General features: G+C 33.7%; 1 protein-coding gene across 5 annotated transcripts in view; it reads left to right on the top strand.

Annotated features, from left to right (window-relative positions):
• Positions 1-21466, top strand: part of nAChRalpha6 (nicotinic acetylcholine receptor alpha6) — a 112553-nt gene extending 91087 nt beyond the window's left edge. For 4 of the 5 annotated variants that reach the window (XM_034332848.2, XM_034332851.2, XM_034332852.2 and 1 more), the window contains 5 exons: positions 17630-17739; positions 18489-18700; positions 18878-19078; positions 19352-19486; positions 20558-21466. In XM_034332848.2, coding sequence (XP_034188739.1) covers positions 17630-17739; positions 18489-18700; positions 18878-19078; positions 19352-19436 — 608 coding nt within the window. In that variant the 3' untranslated portion in view covers positions 19437-19486; positions 20558-21466. The remainder of the gene's footprint in view (positions 1-17629; positions 17740-18488; positions 18701-18877; positions 19079-19351; positions 19487-20557) is intronic. The other variant, XM_076692427.1, reaches the window with a different exon arrangement.
• The last annotated feature ends 669 nt before the right edge of the window (positions 21467-22135 follow it).

Here is a 22135-nt window from a genome sequence, read left to right on the forward strand (position 1 = left end):
AAATTCTCTAAAAAATACTGTAAAATATTGAAAATCTAACAATTAAAATTTTTCAAAATTAATCTTTATACGAATTTTCTATTTTTTTTCTAATCAAATATTTGCATGCAACAAGTTACACAGTTGCAAAATTCCCTTTAGAGAAAATAATATTAGATTATATTTTAATTACTCAAAATACATACTAACATATTCATAACAAAAATATTAAATGAGAACGAATCCAGGCTGAACATGGACGAATGGACAGATTTATTAATCACTATAGTTAATTTATTTTCTATTTTGCATTTTAGAAACACCAACTATCACTTTGCTATTTCTTTTTCCCCTTTTTCCCCTTTTTAATAATTTTTATATTTCTTTCTTCACCTTTTTCTCTGCACAAATACACAGTCACTTCGTTCGCTTCAATTAACACATTCAGCTCGGAAGAAAATTTAAAAATACTTTTGAAAATCAAAAAAGTCGAAAAAATAAATTTGAATTGCGCGTGGCATCTTATGACGACATCCGTATTGAAAGTGTTGATCTACTTTAATAATAAAATTTGTCGCAAACATATACATTCAGACTTGCATTATTTACACCAAAACACGATTTTTTGGATTTCTGAATGTGAAATGAAAGGGTAGAAATTTTGTTAACAATTGTCGTTTATTGAGAATAGACATAAGGAATAATTTATTTAACAATACATCATTTTAGAAAAATGTGAATTTGACCAAATAGAAAAAGTGATGCTGTTAATTACAAAATATTGAAATTTACAATTCAGCTTTAAATAAAATGTTAGTGATTTAGAAAAACCAATCAACATTAAATGATAAAATATATTATACAATAAATTACAATATTAAATATCGTAATTTATTTTGGTATTATATTAATTTCTAATATTATAATTTATTATACAACTGGTACAAGAAAGAAAGTCCACTTGATATTGGAAAACATCCTGCCACCTGTTTGACCCAGGATGACAACTTCCAAGTTTTTATGATGTCGTTTCAATCCAACTATGATCTCTCACAGAAACGTGCTTTGGCACGTGTAAGTATTATACTACACTGTAAACTTTACTTTTGATATTTTAAGAGAGACATCACTATCAATTGAATTTTATTTTATCACCCTGTAGAGAATTTGTGCCCCCATTTACGTTAGACATACATTGACACTGATAACTCAGAGTCATCTTTGACAATTTTTTCTTACAAAACCATGAAGTGCATAAAAAATCTATTATATACATTTCATTCTAAATGTCTCTCACACTATACAAAAATATTTTCTATTTGCTTCATGATTGCTTCCGGAAAAAAAATTATGAATAAATAAATGGCTTTGATTTTTTACATGTAATTCTTTAAGTGTCAAACACTTTCTTTTAACATATGTAATGAAATTAGTTATTTAAAGTTACGATGAAAATCATTTTTCTTTATGATACCTTGAGAAGAATAAATGTTTCGTCACTGAAACATCCTTTTTCATGCTTCGAAAGGAAAAAAACAGGGGCGCTACATTATTCTTACTTTATCGAGCGATGTTTTTTCAACAAAACCGTGAACCATTACCAAGCAATTAAAAGAGAACAATGATGGAAACTCGTAAAAAAGAGAATAATAGAAACTCGTAAAGAAGATTAAACGGTACCAGAAATTTATAACCGAATATTTTACCATCTGGCTGGGTGTTAACGTTGACACTAATCTTCCTATTAATTATTCGAACCTGGATGAAAATTTAATTACTTGTTTTCTTTTTCCCACATTACACGGTTTCTGCACTTAAATAGTATCTACATCCGGTTTTGCCAAATGTAATTCAAAAGTAAAATTGAAAAATTCAAGTTGGTTACGTGGAAATTAATTTTGTTTTCCTTTTTCGTCATTTAAAATCTAAATCTAATTGGAAACAGGGATTCGCAAATTGTTCGAGCGTAATTTACTTGTAATGAAGGCTTTCATTGAAACGACGAATTAATGAGTCTGCAAAGTTCATTAATCATTGAGAGAAAAGATATAAAAAAGGGAGTAGATTTAAAATTGATAGAAGAAACAAGTTTATGTAATTAATAAATAATATTTTTTACTCTAGGGATAGATTATTAAATTTTTAATTTTTCACCTGAAAACATTGGAAACATTCGTTAACTAAGATCGAATTTAATTACAAACAGTAAACCAAAATGAACTTAACAATAACAGCTTTGACGACAATAAAATGCAAAGAAGAATAAAATGATTGAATTCTTCGCTACAACTCGTCGTACTTGCCCTATTTTCTAGTCTCTACATATTATAATGAGGAAAGAAAGACGACGTTGTTTCGCTTGAAAGGCAGGAGCTGTCTGTTCGGATCTATTACTAACAGTTTGCTAAAAAGTAATTGATGCAAGAATCGCGCCTCATCCTCCTTAATTATAATCACAATTACATTTTTTTCCTTGACAATTCGTCCTCTTAAAAAGGCCTTCAGAAAATTAGTATTAGCACAAAATATTAAACATATACATATACATATATATTTCAATTTCTTTAATGATTTGATGTTGATTGGTGTAATTAATAAATAAAATTCCCAAATTTTTCATTCATATAAAAAACAAATTATTACCTTTTGATTTCATATGTTTAACCCTTTGAGTGTTAAAGAAGATTCATTATAAAATCAAAGCAATTTGTGATGATTTTTTTTTTTTTTTTTTTTTTTTTTTTAATTTCATAAAGTGAATAAAAATCTAATATACACATTTTGATGTATATTTTTTAATCACATATACAACTGCCTCACCATAACTCTGTTTAAACTCTCTTTTTCGAAGGAGTTATCGTGAGGCAACTTTGCCATCTTTTTTTGACTACAAAAGATCTGGTAATACGTAAATTTAGACGTCAAGATATGTATAATAAAATGTAAATATATAACAGATTTTTAATTTTCTTCGTGATTAAAGAGAAGAAAATTGTAAAAGATGACACTGTCTAAAACGTCGTCCACTGACAATATCTCTTCTTACACCACTTCTGACCCTTGAAGGACTGACCTAAAACAGTGACGTCACTGACCGATATCGGGTCATATTTGACCCATGCCTAAATCTTTATTATACATCCTTCAAATTAAATTTTTTAACACAAAGGAGTATATCAAAAACATTTTGATTACTATTTTATTAATAGCATGTATGGATTTCTTTTATCAGTAAAAATATGGGTCAAAAAAGATCTAATATCGATTGAAGGAGGGTTAAAAATACCAACGAATGACGTAGAAAAAAATATCATTTTCTATTTTAATTTAATAATTTCATTGCTGCTCGTTCTGACGATCTCTGCTCATTTGCATGACGTCATTATTTATTTATTTATTTATTTATTTATTTATTTATTTATCATTACACACTGTTGTTAGTATTAAAATAAAAAGATAAAAGACACCTAGATTCGTTATATTCCTATTTGTTGATCTACGAATAATTTTCCTGTATCTATGATGCTGTCGGATGGTCGAATTGATTATGTGTATCTGGCGAGCTTTTTCTCTACTTTCTTATCGTCTGTTTATTTTGTCTGGATCTGCTGCTGCTGCTGTTGCATAATGGTTACGAAACATCGATTATTCTACATATAATATTTGAATATTTTTCTCAATATACAGGGTGTACCAAATAATGATATCTATGATTTTTTAGACATTTCTTTGATAGCTTTCGAGTAATCTCTAATTCTGTTTCTAACATTATTTTATTAAATGAAGATCTATTGTAATATTTTCCTATTTTCTTATTAAAACCTTTTCTATTTTCCTATTGTACATCTTTCTACTTTTCCATGTTTCTATCGAAAATTCAAGATCCTATTGGAAATTTTCCCTATTTTTCTATTAGAAGTTTTCCCAATTGCCTAATTTCTTTTACAAGAATAGTAAAGACAAATTTTAGAAATCTGAATTTTTTGTTCTTTTATTCACCAAATGTGTATGGAAAATCATGGAAATTTTTATAAGAAACACCCTGTATTCTTGTCACAATCAATCTATCTCTATCTGCCTCTATTTCTATTATAACTATCTCTTTCTTTCTTCTACACAAATCTCTATCTATCTCTTTGTATCGTATATCTACCATATCTATGCAATCTGTCTTGTATCTCTATCTGCCGCGCTATTTACTCTATTTCTGATTTGTTCATTTATTCTATGCAAGCTGCTGGCTAATTGGGTTTTCTTAATGAAAGTGCCTGTAATTATTATATTCAGACATTGCCTGTAACACTTACTATTATATACGCTTTCCACATTCTATTATACGTTCAATCGTAAACACGTGTAATGTCTGTTCATTTGATGTTGGTATGTTTTGTATTACCAATCAATATTTCATTAATTATAGCAGCTAATTATATACACATTGTGTGCTACAAAAAATCAGCATCGTGCACGGTATTGCGATATATTGTATATTTTTATTGGGAAATGTTCGTAACAAATCAATTACTGTATATATTAAAAAAAAAAAATATCACAAATTTGAAAAAATCACAGGTTTAATAAATTTCCATTTAGTGCCTTGTAAATTTTGTAAATTTTGTAAATTTTGTAAATTTTGTAAAAAAAGAAATGAAAGGAATGGAAATATAAAGTTTCAAAATAACGTATTTGCAAACAATTAAAGGTTTCTGATTCTACAGTCGTTAGGATAATAATTACGAGGCCCAGCCGCAATTACGGGAGCGTATTAATTCAAGCTTTATAGAGCGTATCTGTCTTTCTCGGTGCCGGTAGCGACGTTTAGTGCAATATGACCCGACGCCTGCCAGAATTACCGAGACAGGTAAATGAAATTGGCTAAAGCTTTCTCCTTCCCTCTCACTCTTCTTCCATTTTCCCTTTCACCAACGTCGAAGCTTGATCTTCCTGTTTCAACCTTGATCGCTCTTTTCATTTCTCTGCTTATTCGGAGTTTCCAGGCATTTTCTTTTCCAGGGTGTTTTAACAAGGAAATTTTATGTCCTGATATGTACTCCGTTGAAAATTTTTACTTTTTTTTACAAGTTTTGTTTATAAAATACTATTTTTTGGCATTTTCAAAAATAAAGCCTTATGTATGTACATATTTTTCGTTGTTGCATCATTTTTATTTTAATAAAAGCAAAATAAAATCATAGAAATCGCTGATATAAAAAATAATCTTTTTTATATTATTAAAAAAAGAGAATGTTTAGAAGTATTACACAATCTCTGTATTATAGAATCTCTGGGGAGCTTTAAATCATCCACTTCCTGTTCGTGATTCTATCATTTCATTAACGCACCTTCTTCACACCGTTTTCACGTGACATTTACAGCGCGTATCGTCCCTTCGCTTTTAATTCCATTATCATTTCTAGCTACCTCTTATTTTTTCCACTTTTTAACCGTTCTCTCATCAATTACAGAATGAAAAAGTTGAAAAAATATAGAATAGTTGGTCCTGATACTTTTAATATTTTCCTCTTCGAAATTTTCCAACAAAAATTAAATACCACCTCACAATTAATTCCTTTCCCTAGATAAGCTCCAGAAAGTCCTGGTTATTTCCATTTTCTCGGTATAAAAATGAAATCCTACTCACCACTGGTTAAATTACTGAAGCTCGGTAATAAAATACTACCCACTCAGTTATACTTCCCTGGAAAGAATCCACATACTTTTCTCTTCTTTTTCTTCCATTTAATCATAAGCCCCAGTTTGCAAGCTTTCGTTCCGGTCCTCAATCTATTTATCCCTGTCATTCTCTTCTTCACTCTCGTTAATTCTTTCAAAGTGTCCCCTTATCTGAAGTTTCTTGCTCGCTAAGCCACGTCTCTCCTTGTCATCTTACCTCTATTAGTTGCTGCTACGCCCTGTTTACGGCTTATTTCACCTTATCTCAGTCAGATACATCCAAGATGCTCTCCATCATCTTCATGGATATTTGTATAAAAAGACAATTTAATTTTCAAAATTATGCGCTCTGTGTATTTGCAGCTGGGTACAAAAAAAGTTTTTTATGAATCACTGATGATGCAAGTCCTAGAAATTACAAATTAAACAAATGATTCAAAATAGGGGTAAATTAGATCTTTAAGAGAATTCTGAGAATCGATACATTTTATTTATTTATTTTTTTAAACTGGATAGTGTCACTATCTTTGAAGTTATTGGCACTGATGACAGAAAATACAATAAATACCATGTAAGATGATTTTAGGCAAATAGACGTTCAATTTCATGCCTTCTATCGACATCCGTGTCTGTCCAAACTGAAAGACAAAATATCGTATTTTATGCCAATATTAACCCTTTCATAGCATCTTCTATTAACAGAAAATTGAACAGAGTCAATAAGTGATGGGCAGTCAATAGTTGAGGTTGATCTAATTTTTCTTCGTGAAGCTCCATTTTGAAAATTTTTCACAAAATGGAATTAAGGAGCTGCAGAAGACAGAATAATTAAAACGGTCCCAACCACGATGATCCATGAGTACCTAAATGAAGAAGACTGTCGCTCTTTTGAAAACGAGCAACCCTTCAGATGCAGGACTCTTTTTCAAATGGCCAGTAGAGATAACGAATCTAATCGGGACACGATCTCCCTCTTTGATCCTGACGAAATTCCATGACGGAGCAACGGAGTTACACGGACGGACTATGTCCGATAAAGTTTAATCTGAAAACGATCCACCATTTCCAATCCTCTACACTAGGTTTACACAACGTTTTTTAGCGTTAGAATTGATGGAATGATACTTCTTTCTTTTTTTTTTCTTTCTTGCGTAGGCGACATGCACGACGTTGCTCCGTTTGTAATAATTTAAGTTGTAAAAGAGAATTGATTAATCATTGGATTTCCATATCGTAACCAAGGTTAATTATATTTTTAACTACGTTCGATGTTGTAATTAAAAGAGCAGCTTAAAAATACAACAAACCCTGCCAGGATACGGATCTGTCCCTTCCTGGGACAGAAATAACCCAATCCATTTTAACAGCCCATGGTCCAGGGGTTACTACCCATCACCCTTATCCCTGGAATCCGAAAAACACATCTCAGAGCTTTTGAATCCTCTCGCCAATTGTCAGCCCATCCCCATTCTCCATCTCGCCGACCACAAAGAAGATGGCTGAAAGCGAGGAAAGGGAGACAAAGGGAGATAGAAAGCAAGTTGAAAGTGGAGAAAGGAAGGTCGAGAAAGGGGTTGGTTGGTCCTTATGGTTGCTAACAAACAACCACCCTGGATCTTGAACAAAAGGATCCTTCTCAAGGTAGACGTGTTTGTCCGCCATCTTTTCTAAACCCTCCTAGTCTCAACGCACGCACGAGTGCACGTCGTCTACGCTGATCCAGGAAGCAATCAATCAGCACGCGTGTGTGGATGTGTGTACGTTGTTCCAGGTGTAACCATCCTGTTGTCACAGACGGTGTTTTCCCTGCTGGTGGCCCATGTGTTGACACGAACCTCCGAGGCGGTGCCACTTATAGGTACCATTTTCCACCATTTTGCTACTTTCTATCCTATCTAACTTCCCGTTCGATGAGGACACACGGTAACGAGGAACCTTCCTTTTTTCATTTCATCTTCCAGAACACCCTTTGCGACAGGGTCGATCTGTACACCTGCTCGATGAAAGAAAAAGTGGAGGATTGCGTGAGCGTGAGTTGCGAATGAACGAGACAGGTGGTTCTGTTACAGGCAATGTCTGCTGTAATCGCTGCATAAAGGCCGAACAATAAATATATAATATCTTTATTAGTTCGACAAACGGGATAAAATTGTCCTATATTGGTTTTTTTAATTGACACGCTGAGAACTATGTACTGGTCGATATTTCTACCGCGAGTGTCATAATAGCAATCGGCCTTAAAGCGGCACCGCTTGTCCGCGTTGAATTCTTATGGTTTTTTCCTATTTCCCATAGTTATTCAAAGCTTTCAATTATTTATCTATATAGTTTTTTTAACGAAACAGTGGCCTTGGGAATTGTGGCACTCAGAAAATTTTTTATCCCTGCAAGTACAATCAGAGAAGAAATTTTTGGGTCAAGGTTTGGGACCGTTCATCATTAACGATTATTAAATTTCTGCAATAGACATAATGTTTCTGCTTATGGTAGGCACTTTAATGGTAGTATACTTGAAAGCTTTGGGTAATTACAGTGATTAAGGTAAGAAGAAGAGCCCTGTGAGCACGGTAACTGCGTTCAACGATGATTTGTCTCGTCGAAACTTCTTCGATCCCTCCTTTCGATCATCAGTCCCTGGAAATCATTAGTTTCAATGATTTTATGCATAAGATCAGTCTGTTTTCTGGTGTAGAATTATCATTTGAGATAATTAGGAACGTGTTGAAGTCGGATCGAATAGTTAGACGAGGAATGGAGCAGTTCCCGTGTCGAATTCTCTATCAATCTTTCTATCTATCTCTTTCGCTCTCCTCTGTTTGTCTCTCTTTCTCTCTATCGCTGTTGCCTATCTTGCGATTAGATTTATTATAGCTCTACACTGATCACAGACACATCATACTTGCATCGTGACCTAGGGTTTCCTAGGATCTACGGAGGTTTTCGAGTGGCGTTTAGCTGCTGTACGGTTTCGTTGAAACTTTTCCTGGATTTTAGGGCTTCTAAACTATCCTTTTTCATTACATAAATTGAATTACCAGAGATTTTTCTTGCGAGGAATACAGTTTGTACTTGAAAAGGTCAAACCTTTCTTTACACAATTTTTTGTGGAAAAACCAGAAGGTCGATAGAAAATCTATTATATACATTTTTTTGCCTATTCCTTAAGGTATACGAAAATATTTTTGGATTTTATATATTTGACAAAATGACGGAGCTGTAGCCCCGATGAAATAGCTGTCATGAGGCAGCTCTATCTATCTCTGCCATTTTGTTGAATAAAAATGATCCAAACAATACCTTTTGTAGCTTAAAGTATGTACAACAAAATGTATATAACAGATTTTCTGTCCACTTCATGATTTCAGCAGAAAAAAATTATCAAAAATAGCTTTGACTTTCCAGGCTACTCTGTATTATAAATAATGATAATCCATTGAATACTTTCAATCATTTTATTTATTTTATTTAAATTTTAATAATAACATTGACTTTCCATTGATCAAAACCGTAAATTGTGTCACTGTGCAAAGAATTCCTTTAAAACTACCATTTCAATTCCACGGGATGTTATTTTTACGCGTCCAACAATTTCCCGACTGTAATCAATCGTGCTTCAATTAACATCGTAATCTCTGGAATTGAATCGATGTTTCCTGAACGGATGATTGCTCGAGCATGAGAAACGGATTAACGTGGACCAGAAAAAAAAAAAAAACAAAAACAAAAACAGCAGATGGTTAAATAGTAGAAAAACGTTGCGTTTCTATTAAAATCTAATCTGCGAATCGTTCGCTTCCTTGATTGAAACACACGTGAATCAATTTACTTGTTATTCAAAGATAAAAGATTGTAAAAATATTTTGCGATAAACGTTACGCCTTATAAGGCATCATACTTTCATGATTGTTTTTATTAAGAATTATTAAAATTCTTGGTAAGAGGTTATTAATCAAAGCCGAAAGATGACAAGTATTGTTTCTCAGCACAATAAACGGAGTTTCCGGAAAATTCGCCGAACAAGTTCGTCAGTTTATATTAAACTTGGAAACTTTACGAAATAATATTGCCAAGCTTCAAACCATGTGGACGAAACGTTTCCCATATTTTACCAATGGAAATATACCCTTTCTCTGCTTATTAATTATGTCGGGACTGCTTCAACCGTTTCTATTTGAAGGAAAATCAGCCAAACAACTTCCGGTATTGCCGAGAAACCGAACTGTGTTTACACGTGAAATATTAACTTGGTTGAACGATGTAGTGGAACTAAAGACATTTTGAAATTTTATTTAAAATAAAGTTTTATAAAATCATTTCATTTTTCAGTGGCTCTAGAATAATACAGAGGCTCTAAAAAATCGTTTACGTGTACCGAAACAAAGCGTCACAGCTTTTTGCCGGCGAAAGTTCAAAGGAAACTTTGACAGCCGTATGCTTCTTCAATCGGGAACGGTTTTGCATATCTCATCCATATTAACGTGCGAGCATATGAAATCGAGGGGCAAAAAGTGAACGTCGATTATTAAAATGTTTGAGAATTTTTGGGGCGAACAGTATTTAAGAATGAATTTGGAGAAGTTATTGCAAAAATTTTTTATAAATTTTTAAGTCTATCCAAATTGAAAATATTCAGAAAAATTATTGAGTGAATTGTATTAGAATTTTCTATTTAATGAAACTGTGAATATAATTACATTAGAAAATGTTTAATTAATAAAAACACTATATTTTTTAATAACAAGTGTATTTGAGAAGGAAATTTGTAGCAGAAATAAGTTTTAAGAGATATTACTCACTTATAAGTAGAATAGATCAATGTAAAGTCAGGCATTTAAAGAAAGTTATTAAAAAGGTAAAAAAAAAAACATTAATAAGCTCTAATGGTTCATTAATTTTCAATCGTTTTGTATTACACGTGAAGTTACATTGAATTTTCAACGAGATATCCCACAATTCTACTGCAGTGCACTAGTGATGAAAAATTCACTAGAATAGGTCAATAGAAAGTCAAACCTTTCAAGAAACTTATAATAAAATAGAACAATTGCAATCTCTAATACTATATTAATTTTATGTTTTGTGCAAAATTACATGAAATTTTGAACAAGAAATGTTCCAATTCCACTGCAGTATGGCTTTTACTCAAAAATTCAGTGAAATAGGTCAATGGACAGTTTGATATGCAAAGGAATCAGCAACCAAAGACATTAATAAACTCTACTAGTTCACTAATTTTATATTAAACATGAAATTATATGAAAATTTAATTAAAAATATAATAATTGTAGTGCAGTTTACTTTTTAATGAAAATTTCAGTAGTATAGGTCAACAGAAAGTCAGACATATAATGAAACCCATAAAGCTGCCTAATTACAAAGTCTGATTCACTTCTAAAATTAATAAATGAATATTAAAAGACATATATTTTTATACAATTGAACACAGATATAAAAAAAATCGATAAAAAATGAATTGAAATGAAATTTTCTTAAGTGTCTTAAGTATCTTCTGATGTTTAACGAATCAATACTGAAGTAATTACTATTTAAACATAGAAAATACAGTATATTATTGCTTTTTAATTTCCTTTTTAAAAATATGTTAAAAGTCTCATTTATTTGAATAAACTCAGATTCGTACGAAATCGTCGGTTGGAAACGTCGCTCGTGCACGACAAAGTCTATTCTAGGCTTTCAGCTTTGCTTCTGCTAATAAGTATTGTATACAATTATAAAAATAATACAATATTGCATAAATTTAATAAAAATGTAGATTTGCTGCATCAAAGGCTCTAAAGCAAGGAGATACCCTCTTATCTTTCTCTTTCCTTTACTCTTACTCTATCCTTTCATTTCTGAAACTGCCTTTAACTCTTAAGTGGTAGATCTATTACAAATTTAATTAAAAAATGGGAATTCCATCTTCATAAATTTTTTAGGAAGCTTAGAAGACAGGAAAATTTATAGATTGGCACGAAATTCAAAGTAAACAAAACCGTTTAATTCTCTAAAATTCTTAAAATTCTCAAGATCGCCAATAGCTGTCAAAATCATTGATGTCACCCTATGTATCACGAAACTGAATTATATCAATTATCTACAAAGAAATTTTTAAATCAAAAGTAAAGGCTTAAAGTAAAACTTTCAGCCAAGTGAAACAGGAAAACGAATCCCCGATTCTTACCATTAGAGCAATTTAAGTAGATCCTTCAGGTCATGGACGTTTAAGTAGTCTTAAAACATTCTTTTATACCTGCGGTATTATCGAACAGAAGTAGGAAGCTTAAGGTAGAGTTGGTAATACGTAATTCCGATAATCTGTTAGTCTGCGAATCGAGATTGCAACTCTAATACCACTCGAGGGTTAATCTCTATCTCAGCTGACCGCACAGTTTCTTCTATTATAATACTTGTAGTTTCTCCTTCTGACGTCTATAAAGACGAGTCGTTCTCGACTGATTCCTCTATCACTGTCGCTGGTTCTGACTCTATTAAGCAGATGCTCTCTTACTTCCTATTTGAGGCTGACAATAAATAAGTACTGTTGTGACACGAAGCTCTAAAAATGAAGACTGAAGCTATACTTTCTATTGGGTTGCTCTCTGCTATTTAGGAGATTCTATAATGTAGTGCATGGAACATCTAACCCTTTGATTGCTAGGACGTATATATACGTTCACATTAGTGGAGATTTTAGGTGGATTAGATGGAGTGGTGGAAGTATTTGAATGATGCTCAGTTGGACCATAAAGAGGGTCTATAATAATATGGTCCTTATAGGACCTTTTATAGTCCTATGGTCCTTAAGATCTGTGGGGGTTATGAGCGGAGCATGGTGTCGCGCATGAAACTCCATCCTTTCTGGCAAGTGCTCCATCACGGGCCTTGTTGATATATACCTATATATAAAATATAAGATCTGTGAATATAGAACCCAGGCGTCTGGGGCAGGGACCGTCCAAATCAGCCCCACTAACCAGTTCTAATGGACCAGTTTCCACCGGCATCCTTCTACAGATCTAGGAAAGTAACACTCTCTCTCTCTCTCTCAGTCCTACTTTTAGGGTCATTCCTCCTTCCCTTATAGTCCTATGGTTCTATAGGCTTTTAAATCTCAGTAGTAGAAACTGTTCGACTATCACTCGAATACTTCCAAAATTCATCATTAACTTCAGCACTCAAAGGGGGTACAAGACACATCTCCACTATCTACAGTGAAAAAGCAATATCTATTGAATGAAATATAACTTTCTGAGCAATTCTGCATCTCTCACTATCGCCATTTCTTCAGCATCCCTCTCTTCTTTTCTTCTTCTTCTTCTTCTTCTTCTTCTTCTTCTTCTTCTTTTTCTTCTTTTTCTTCTTCTGTCGCTGCTACGTTTCCCTGTAACCACTTCTTCTCATTAGTTCCACTCACGGCTTCTCTGTACACAAAGTGGCACCGCTGAACTTGCAGTTATTATAGTTACTTTATTATATCGCGTGGCCGAAAGAAGATGTGAAACCGCGAAAGTACGCCGACCATTTCCGCGTGCTCCTGCACTTCCTGTCCGACGACGACGTTGCACGGTGAAGGGGAATAATAAACGTTATTTAACTCTGTTTAACCGCGCTTCTCGCGCCACCACGCAATTGGACGAGACTAATTGCGAACCACTGTTTTTATGTACCCTCGACTTCTGAAAAGTTGTTTAATTAGAGAGGATCCATTGTGCTCGTCGAGTCGCGAGTACCTGACGCGTTACGAAATATTATTCTTTACCGGCTTGATTCTTCTTCGATATTTATCGTATTTCTCTAGTCAATAGAAATGGTCCTATGGTTTCTACCGATCCCACCGGATTGGGAAGAAAATAAATTCTGTAGAAAGCAAACAGGGATCGTAATGCGTAACGGAAATGATCGTAACGCGAAGCGGAAACCACGTTACGAGGGTGATAATGTGAAATCCGTGGTCGCGGAATCGCAAAATGCTGTTACGCCGCTCGAATAGCAAAGCGAAGTTTCTAACGACGCGACGCGACGCGACGCGACGTCTCGTTTGGAATGACACAGAGGCTGCCATTGAATAACAATGTTAACACGTTGACTATCAGCGGGTAGAAGATGCATTTGAGATTCCAAGTGTCCTTTAACCAACTTAAGAAACATCATTTTAACGAAAGTTCCATTTTTTAACAGGATATCTATGAATTTCTGCTGAATATTTCAAAAACCCATAAGGATACTGTTCCTCCATAACCCCCTTTTTTTATTGATCTCCACATGAAATTTCCTATAAAAGTTATAACAAATAATTTTCTTCAAGTAATTTTTAATAAACCTCTCTACTTTGGTATGAAAGTAACTTAACTGTGTCTTATTTTGGAAAAATGTTAAAAGTCTCTCCAATGTATGATATCCTTTGAGTCTATGGCTTCATTTTATGGTATCCGATGGAAAATAGAGCAGCAGCTGTAGGAATGTCTTATTTAAACTTATATATCTATCGATAGAGCTGCACAGGAATCGAGGGTTAGGTATAAAAAGTCAAGTAGAACACGTTCTCTTCCAGACTATTCTTCTACTCCCACTTCCGTTTCCGTGAAGGGAACGACCTTCTTCGAAATTATCTTTGCAACTTTGACGAAACATCGGCTTCGGAGAACAGTTCCACCTAACCCGAATGTACGATGCTTTAGTTTCCGCTGTTTTGTCTCGTCTTCTGCACAGAAGGCTACGTTCCTTTCATTTTAAAGGGGTACATATTCTCCATTTTGCATTTGGTATTTTTTATAAAAACCAGAGCAATTTTGTGATCTATGATGGAAAGTATTTGGCTCCTCCATTAGACAATATTAATGTTTGATCATAAACTGTTCTAGTTATTATGAAAAATTATTTTCTATCAAAATATTTTATTAATCTTTCAATGATAATGGCTCGATCATCCTAATTTCCAAATGAGAAAATTTTATAATTTCGAAAATTGTAATAAAAATTAAAAAATGAGAATCAAAATAAATTCATAATTAAATTCTACAAGTTTACTTCACTCTTTTTTTTATTTATTTGTTTCTTCAATGCGGTAATATCTAGCTGTAATTGAATTCGTTTCATATCGGTGCAAGTTAAACAAATTGAATTTAACCAAACATTTGAAAAATTGTTCCACTGTATCTCCCATTGAAATTTCTGGTCGCGCACAATCGATCCTCGATTGTTGTTGAAATAGTCGATAGTTTGGATAGTCGACGTTCAAACAATCGATGCTTTATTGCATATTCTCTTTTCATGAAACAAAAAAACAATGAAACCTCTCTTTCAAATTTACGTGTTGTCGAGAGCACTACCTTATCTGCGCTTTGACGTATTCTATTTTTCCATAAAAATGTCAACAATTGCTGGAACAAAAAGACCCCGATCAGTAGTCAACGTGTTAATGCGAAATGTTCGAAAACTTTTTTAAACAATGCTCTTGTTTGAACTACAGTCCAAGCATACCGTGTTTGGTGAAAGCGACACAAATACTGGTAGTTAACTGCTAATTAAACGTGAATTGCTAACTGGACCGTGTAATGGAACAGCCAGATTCGGATTGGTGGAACGAAGGACGAAAAAATATACCTTTTTGAGAACGATCATCGATGGTTAATAATATTAAATGGTTGAGAAATGGTCAGAAATAAATTATCCATTGAGGAATTTCATATTACTTTTGATAATTTATACAAATTTAAAAATTTTATTTTTAATATTTCTTTTTATATTTTCTGTATAATTTATATATTTAATTTGATCTTCAATCATTTTTGTATATCGAAAAATTTTATTTAATTTTCACTTTTTCTTTAATATGTGAAACATTTTCTTATATGTTCTTTTAGTGTCATGGAATCATCCATTTCCTTTTAACGTATTTCGTTTTTTTCTTTTTTTTCTTTTTTTCTTCTTTAGCCTGCGGTGTTTTGTTAACAGTTTAAGCGCAAACTCATGTTCCCGTTGTTTCCTATTAAATTTGATAAATGTCAATGGGCTTACAATTGTCAAACTTTGGTTAAGCTTTACAAAATTGACAGGTGAAATATATATTCTATTTTTAACGAAAAAACTTTCCATTACAATTAAATTAAAAAAAAAAAAAACTCAGTTTAAAGGATTACACCAGTTTGAACTTTTGAAGAATCGAATAGTTTATAGAAAACTCTTATATTTTAAAAAAACTAAAAAATAGCTTTCATAATTCTTCATGATCCTAACAATTTTGAATTTTACATTCTGTCGAAGAAACACCCAATCAAATTGCAACCTCTCATAAATTATTAATTTTTTAACTTTCTCGATTCATATAAAATGAAAATAAATTTCTTTTTGTTGCTATAAAGGAATAGCAGTATTTTTAGATTAGAAAGCAGGGTATGCATCGGTTAATCATTCCAGTGACGGTTAGATTGGCTCCAATGGATGTTTTATGAATAATCCAGGGTTTAAGAGTCATCCCTTAATCTCCCTTTCTTTTTTTCTTCGAATATTTTCGATGGCAACCATTTATCTTAATGACAGGGAAATCGCGACTCGATGATTAGCATTAACGACGGATTTGCATTATCAAAGATTTCTGATCGAACCAAATGAAATGATACCAAAATGGCACCAAATGGTCCTTTCTATAAAACAATGTACTTACCTCTGATTATATGCAATGTATGTGTATAATACAATCTTCTGAAGCGAAATTATTAATTACTATATACAATTCTATACAACATTACTTACAAATGTGTAAATATGATAATCTTTTTAATTAAGGATACAATTACATCTCCCAGTAAGTTTGTCGCATACCAGCATTCAATTTTCTTTTATAACTTTCTATTTAATTCTTCATATAACTAATTGTTGAAGAATGGCTTTGATATTTCAGGTGATGTATTCTCTTAAATGTATGTAGCGTATTAGTGCATTATTATAATTGCATTCTATAGCTGCATGTTTATGTGTTAGATATTTCCTTCTTTAAATATCCGGTAATTCAATGACACACGTAGTCGTTAATCATTTTCAGAGAAAATATTGTTACAGTGTTCCACAAACGGTTTGTAATTTGCGCTTTGCTTTATATTTCCATGTCATTTTAAATTTCTATTGAATGTTTATTGATATTTCTATCGATATTCTATTTATTAATTTCTTTTTTTATTAATATTCTGTATATTAAATGATTCGGCACCTTAATGACAGCTAACTGTCTCTTTTCAATAAACCCCTCCTTCCTCTATACGTTCCCCTCTCGACACCAATAAAACCTGCCAACCGAAAATTGACCCAGCAGAGCACACGTACGAAAGAGTAAACAGAGAAACGCGTTAAAGGAACACAGTAACAAGCTTTCTCGACGTTTTGCGGTGTGCCCCAGCGCCTAAATTAAAAGGTTTTTACGAAACCGCTTATTTGTTTTATAACCGTACGAGCTTTCGTAACGAAATACATATATGTAGAAACTTCTGTCTCTTGTTATCCAAGCATGCTCTTCGTTCGCTTGAATGTTTCTTACTATTTCCATTTCCTCGACCGTGTATCCTTCGAGCAACGAGGAAGGATCTTGAGAACTACGGCCTTGGGTCGATATGGTACAAATGAGAAGACAATGTGTGATTTAAAATAAAAATTTCAGAATTGAGAGTTTCATTTAAATTGAGAGTAAAATTTTTAAAATTTTAAAATTATACTTTTTATTATTTTTATTAAAGTTATTAACTCTCAATTATTTTGGTACCTATGCGTGCAAGAAGATAGTCATTTAATGGAATGAAAGATTAATCAAAGGGTTAATAAAAAGTTGAGAAGTTAATAAGAAATGATTCGAAAAGGAAGGCTCGTCTAATCTTTCATTCTTAATGATTAATTGAGTGTAAGAATGATCCATTACCGTGACTAATCGCCTCCTTTCTGTGTGTTTTTATTCTTCGGGGTATCTTCTGGAACACCCCGAATTCAGGGTCATACTTCAATTGCATCATGTTCATGGTGGCGAGCAGCGTAGTATTAACGGTGGTGGTGCTAAACTTTCATCACAGATCACCGGACAGATACGTGATGCCACAATGGGTAAGAATCGTAATTAACATTCCTTTATATTGAGAACATTGAGAACATTGATGAAAACTTTTTAAGCTACAATTTGACCATTTATTGTGCATTCAAAACATTGATGCTGAGACGTTCATGTAGCGCATTTCAACAAGCTTTAAGCTTTAAAACGGTGTGTCACGAGTGACATTTTGCGATACTTTTATTTCATGAAATGGTGAGACGAGACACTTTGTATGTTTCAAACTTATCACTTATCAATCGTTGTTTGCGGTTAGTCGCAACCAGCCATTTTGTATCGTAAATTTCAGTAAGCTTTAAGGCGAGCTTTATGTATCACTTCAGACCAGTTTTATGTGATCAAATTTCGTATTTTCGTATTGGTACCTTATTATCCTCCGTTCTACCTCCTCCTTGCTTTCACCGGAAGTGACGGCAAAGGGGTTGGAAATTTTTCGTAGCCGTAGGATTCTCGTCTCCACTTGAAGCACGTTTCACGTTGGTTTATGAAACTTCTAGTAACCAACGGCCAAGAGGAAGTGCTAACGCCTCGAAGGCACTTTAAACTTTCAACAACTAAAGCACTGTCTTTAATGGCTGTAATGGCCACTGCGGATGAGAGCAGACCTTTTTTCTTTTTTTTCTTTTTTTTTTTTCCTTCTTTTTTCTTTTTCAAAACGAAAGCATCAGCTGTACGATATACTTTGCATACGTCTGACACGTTTCCGGATAAACTTATTCACAGAGTGTTTATCAATTTTATACAGATAAAAACGTTGTTTTTACAATGGCTGCCATGTTTGCTGCGCATGAGTCGTCCGGGGAAGATCACCAAGAAAAATATCCTGATGAGCGGCCGGATGAAGGATATGGAGCTACAGGAAAGAAGTAGCAAGAGTTTACTAGCGAATGTTTTAGACATCGACGATGACTTTCGTCACAGAAACAGCGGAGCAAATCCTCCTTCCGGTTATATAAGGTAAACTTTAATTCTTTCCTTAACAACGAAACTTTCATGAAACATTTTCATCTGTCTAACAAATCTTCTTTTGCGAAAGAAAAATTCAATTCGCTCACGTCACAATGTACTCACGCTTAACTACTCGCGTTTAACAGTGAAATTTATAATAATTAATTTGGAATAATTCATTGATAGGTCGACGTACGGCACACCGTTGTCCACTGGAAGACCAGCGACGGTCGAGGATACGTCGGCGTCGTTACCTCTTAGCGTTATGCAAGAGGAATTGCATACAATACTTAAGGAATTACGGTTCATTACGGATCGTATGAAAAAAGCGGACGAGGGTGATGAAGTAATTAGCGATTGGAAATTTGCCGCCATGGTGGTGGACAGGTTGAGTGCATTTTAATATTCTCTACATTTTTTATGATGGGATTTAAAATTGCCAAGAAAGTTAACGTCAATAAAAAAAAGTTGAACACCCGCTTGATCAATTTGAATCGATGCTATTTCCAATTTTTCTCAATTTTTCGTTCCTTTCACTAGTATGTAGATAAATAGTAAGTAATTCAGTTCTATTAGGTGTTAATCATTGACCTATACTACTGAAATTCTTAAAGAGAGGAATTATTATAGTAACTCACTTGGAATTCTTTTGTATTGCAGGCTTTGTCTGTACACATTCACGTTGTTCACGGTTCTGGCCACGATAGTCATATTGTGTCGTGCGCCACACATAATCGTCCAATAAATAGACTGCCCCGGTCAAGTCACCGAAAATATGCACAAAAATTGCCAAAGGTAAACGTTTAAAATATTTTCCATTTATACATATGTACTGACATTTTATATCCCTTTTTTACATTGTAACTTTGATAACTTTTATGAAACGGGACACAAGAGACACGCAGGAAACGAAATTAATACAGTACGGAAATGTTAATTTGTTTTACATAACGAGTTCACCTCGTTTTGCTACATGGATAATTTCCAGGAATAACAGACACCGATGGAAATTGCATGTAAATGGACGTAAACTAAATTGAATTTTCGAAAATTTCTCACCAATTGTTGAATTGTGTGAACGTCATTACAAATTTCTAAAGAATTCTATAATTTTAGAACTATTTAGAGCTTAGATTTCGAATTTTAGGATTTTGCAATCGTAGAATCTTGGAATTTCCAAATGACCTGATAAAATTGTAAAAAGAAAAAATGGTGACATTCATTAAAGACAGGTTGGTTAAGCATCGTCATTAATACTCATGCACGCGATCCGCCGCGTCATTTAAACGTTCCCGAATACCTACCCTATCCATCCAGCTAGCTGTCATTTCAAAAAGGAAACGTCCGCAACGTAATTTCACCATTTCACGAGCCATAGCCGGCCAGCCATTTGTTTACGTGCGCGAATTCACGTATTCAACAATCTCGTCGGTTAATTCAGTGCTGGAAAACGAGGCCAGAACCCAGTAGAAACACACTCTGTAAAACGGCCTCCGTAATACGATGTTTAACTACTGATTCACCTCTTTCTTATTAGACTTATACCGATGGACTAAAAAATATTTCAAATATAAATATTATACTATATTAGAAAAATTTTCATTCACTTTGAGTCTTGTAATTATTGAAATTCTTAACAATTTTTAAGATCTTTCAAGTCTATAAAAGGACCATTTTTCAGAATACCATCCTTTTCACCTCCTAAAGAAAACTCCCCATTACCCTAAAATTGCTCCCAAACGTGGAAAAGGATTTCCAAATCTCTATAACTAACCCATACTTTTTCTCTTTCTCTCTTTCTCTCTTTCTCTCTCTCTCTCTCTCTCTCTCTCTCTCTCTCTCTCTCTCTCTCTCTCTGTTTTCTAGAAACGACGACACGTGGATTTCGAGGAGGCTGCAACGGGAGAGCCTGACGAAGACAACCATCTTCCTTGCTTTATATCTCCCTCTTCTCGCTCTCCCATCTCTGTTCTCCCGTTTTCTTCTCCGGCCAACGAAAACGGAGAAATTGGACGCGGAGCTTCCGGTTGAGCGAAGAGGAAGCTGAAGAGAAGAGGATGTTCCGATCTGTAAAAAAAGGATCAATTTCTTCAAGTAGGAATGAAATGTCACGGGAGGAGGACAGAGACGCCTCGACATTACTGTTGACAATACACGGCCACGTTGTGCGTTCACTTTCTTCGGTTACCCTAACTTAAACCTAATTAATAGACCGCTGTCACCTTTCTCTCCGGATAGATAAAAATCAATGTTCGTCATTCAAATCATTTCGGATGATTTTCTCTCTTTTTTTCTCTCCCTGCAGGAATTCGAGAAACGGTGCTGTACATTTCTTCGGGAGAACGTTGTCGCGGCCTTTTTCAAGCATAGAGAATGAACAACAATAATAGTAATAATAATAATAACAACAAGAGAAACAACAATAATAATCGTAATATTAATTACTGTTAAGGATTATTGAATGATACTATTAACGATACTTGTGTTAATAATGAGAATAATAAGGATTACATATTGCTTTGATAAGGGGTTACAATCGCCCTGTATGGATCACTCGTGGAACTGATACGGTCTTTATATTACTGCCATAAGATACTCGAGACAGGGGTGTCCAATGTTCTCAAGAATTTGTATCGTGGAAGATTGATATGTTAGGAAACCTGCGTACCCGAAGGCCATAGATCTACAGTCTTAGATAGAAGAATTTTATAACTTCAAGAACCCATGGTGGAATTTGAAAAATCGTCCTGGGCTCGATGGTAAAATCTGATTCTAAAATATTTTTGGATTTTCTTTTCTCAATAAAATGGCAGAGCCACAGGTGCTTCACGGTATTTACTTTTGAAGAGAGCGCCTAAGTATAGTCACTGTGAGGCAGATGTAGCTATGCCATTTTATTGAGAAAAGAAAATCCAAAAATATTTTAGTATACCTACCGTAAGATATGTACACCAAAATGTATTGAATCAGATTTCTCATTGAGTCCACGATTTCTATTTAAAAAAAAATCATCAAAGATGCTTTAATAATTTTTTTAGATTCAAAGTGGTGCAATTATTTTCAATTCCTTGCAGTTCACTGAAAAAAATTTCAGTTTCCTTCAACTTAACTATCGCGTATATATCTGTCAACTAGTAACCATTTGTCACTAATGATTTCTTTAAAAATTAATCCGACCAATTTACACGAAAACGTAATTCTTCTAATTGTAAATCAGTTGCAAATCAGTAGGAATTGAGCGGAATGAAATAACAGACAAAAAACTGCCAGGTTGGACAACCCCTGCTTTCCGTACAGACACGAATCTGAGTTATCGAAGAATATTCTGATGAATGATTTTTCAATTGAACTGGGATAAAGGTGTTTGATCGCGCGATTAAAGCATACCCTGCTTGCCACTTAATTTTACCGACCATAAAAAAGTACTTCAATGACTGTACAAGG

Source organism: Osmia lignaria, chromosome 15, assembly GCF_051020975.1.
Source record: "Osmia lignaria lignaria isolate PbOS001 chromosome 15, iyOsmLign1, whole genome shotgun sequence".
In the NCBI taxonomy this organism is placed as follows: domain Eukaryota; kingdom Metazoa; phylum Arthropoda; class Insecta; order Hymenoptera; family Megachilidae; genus Osmia; species Osmia lignaria.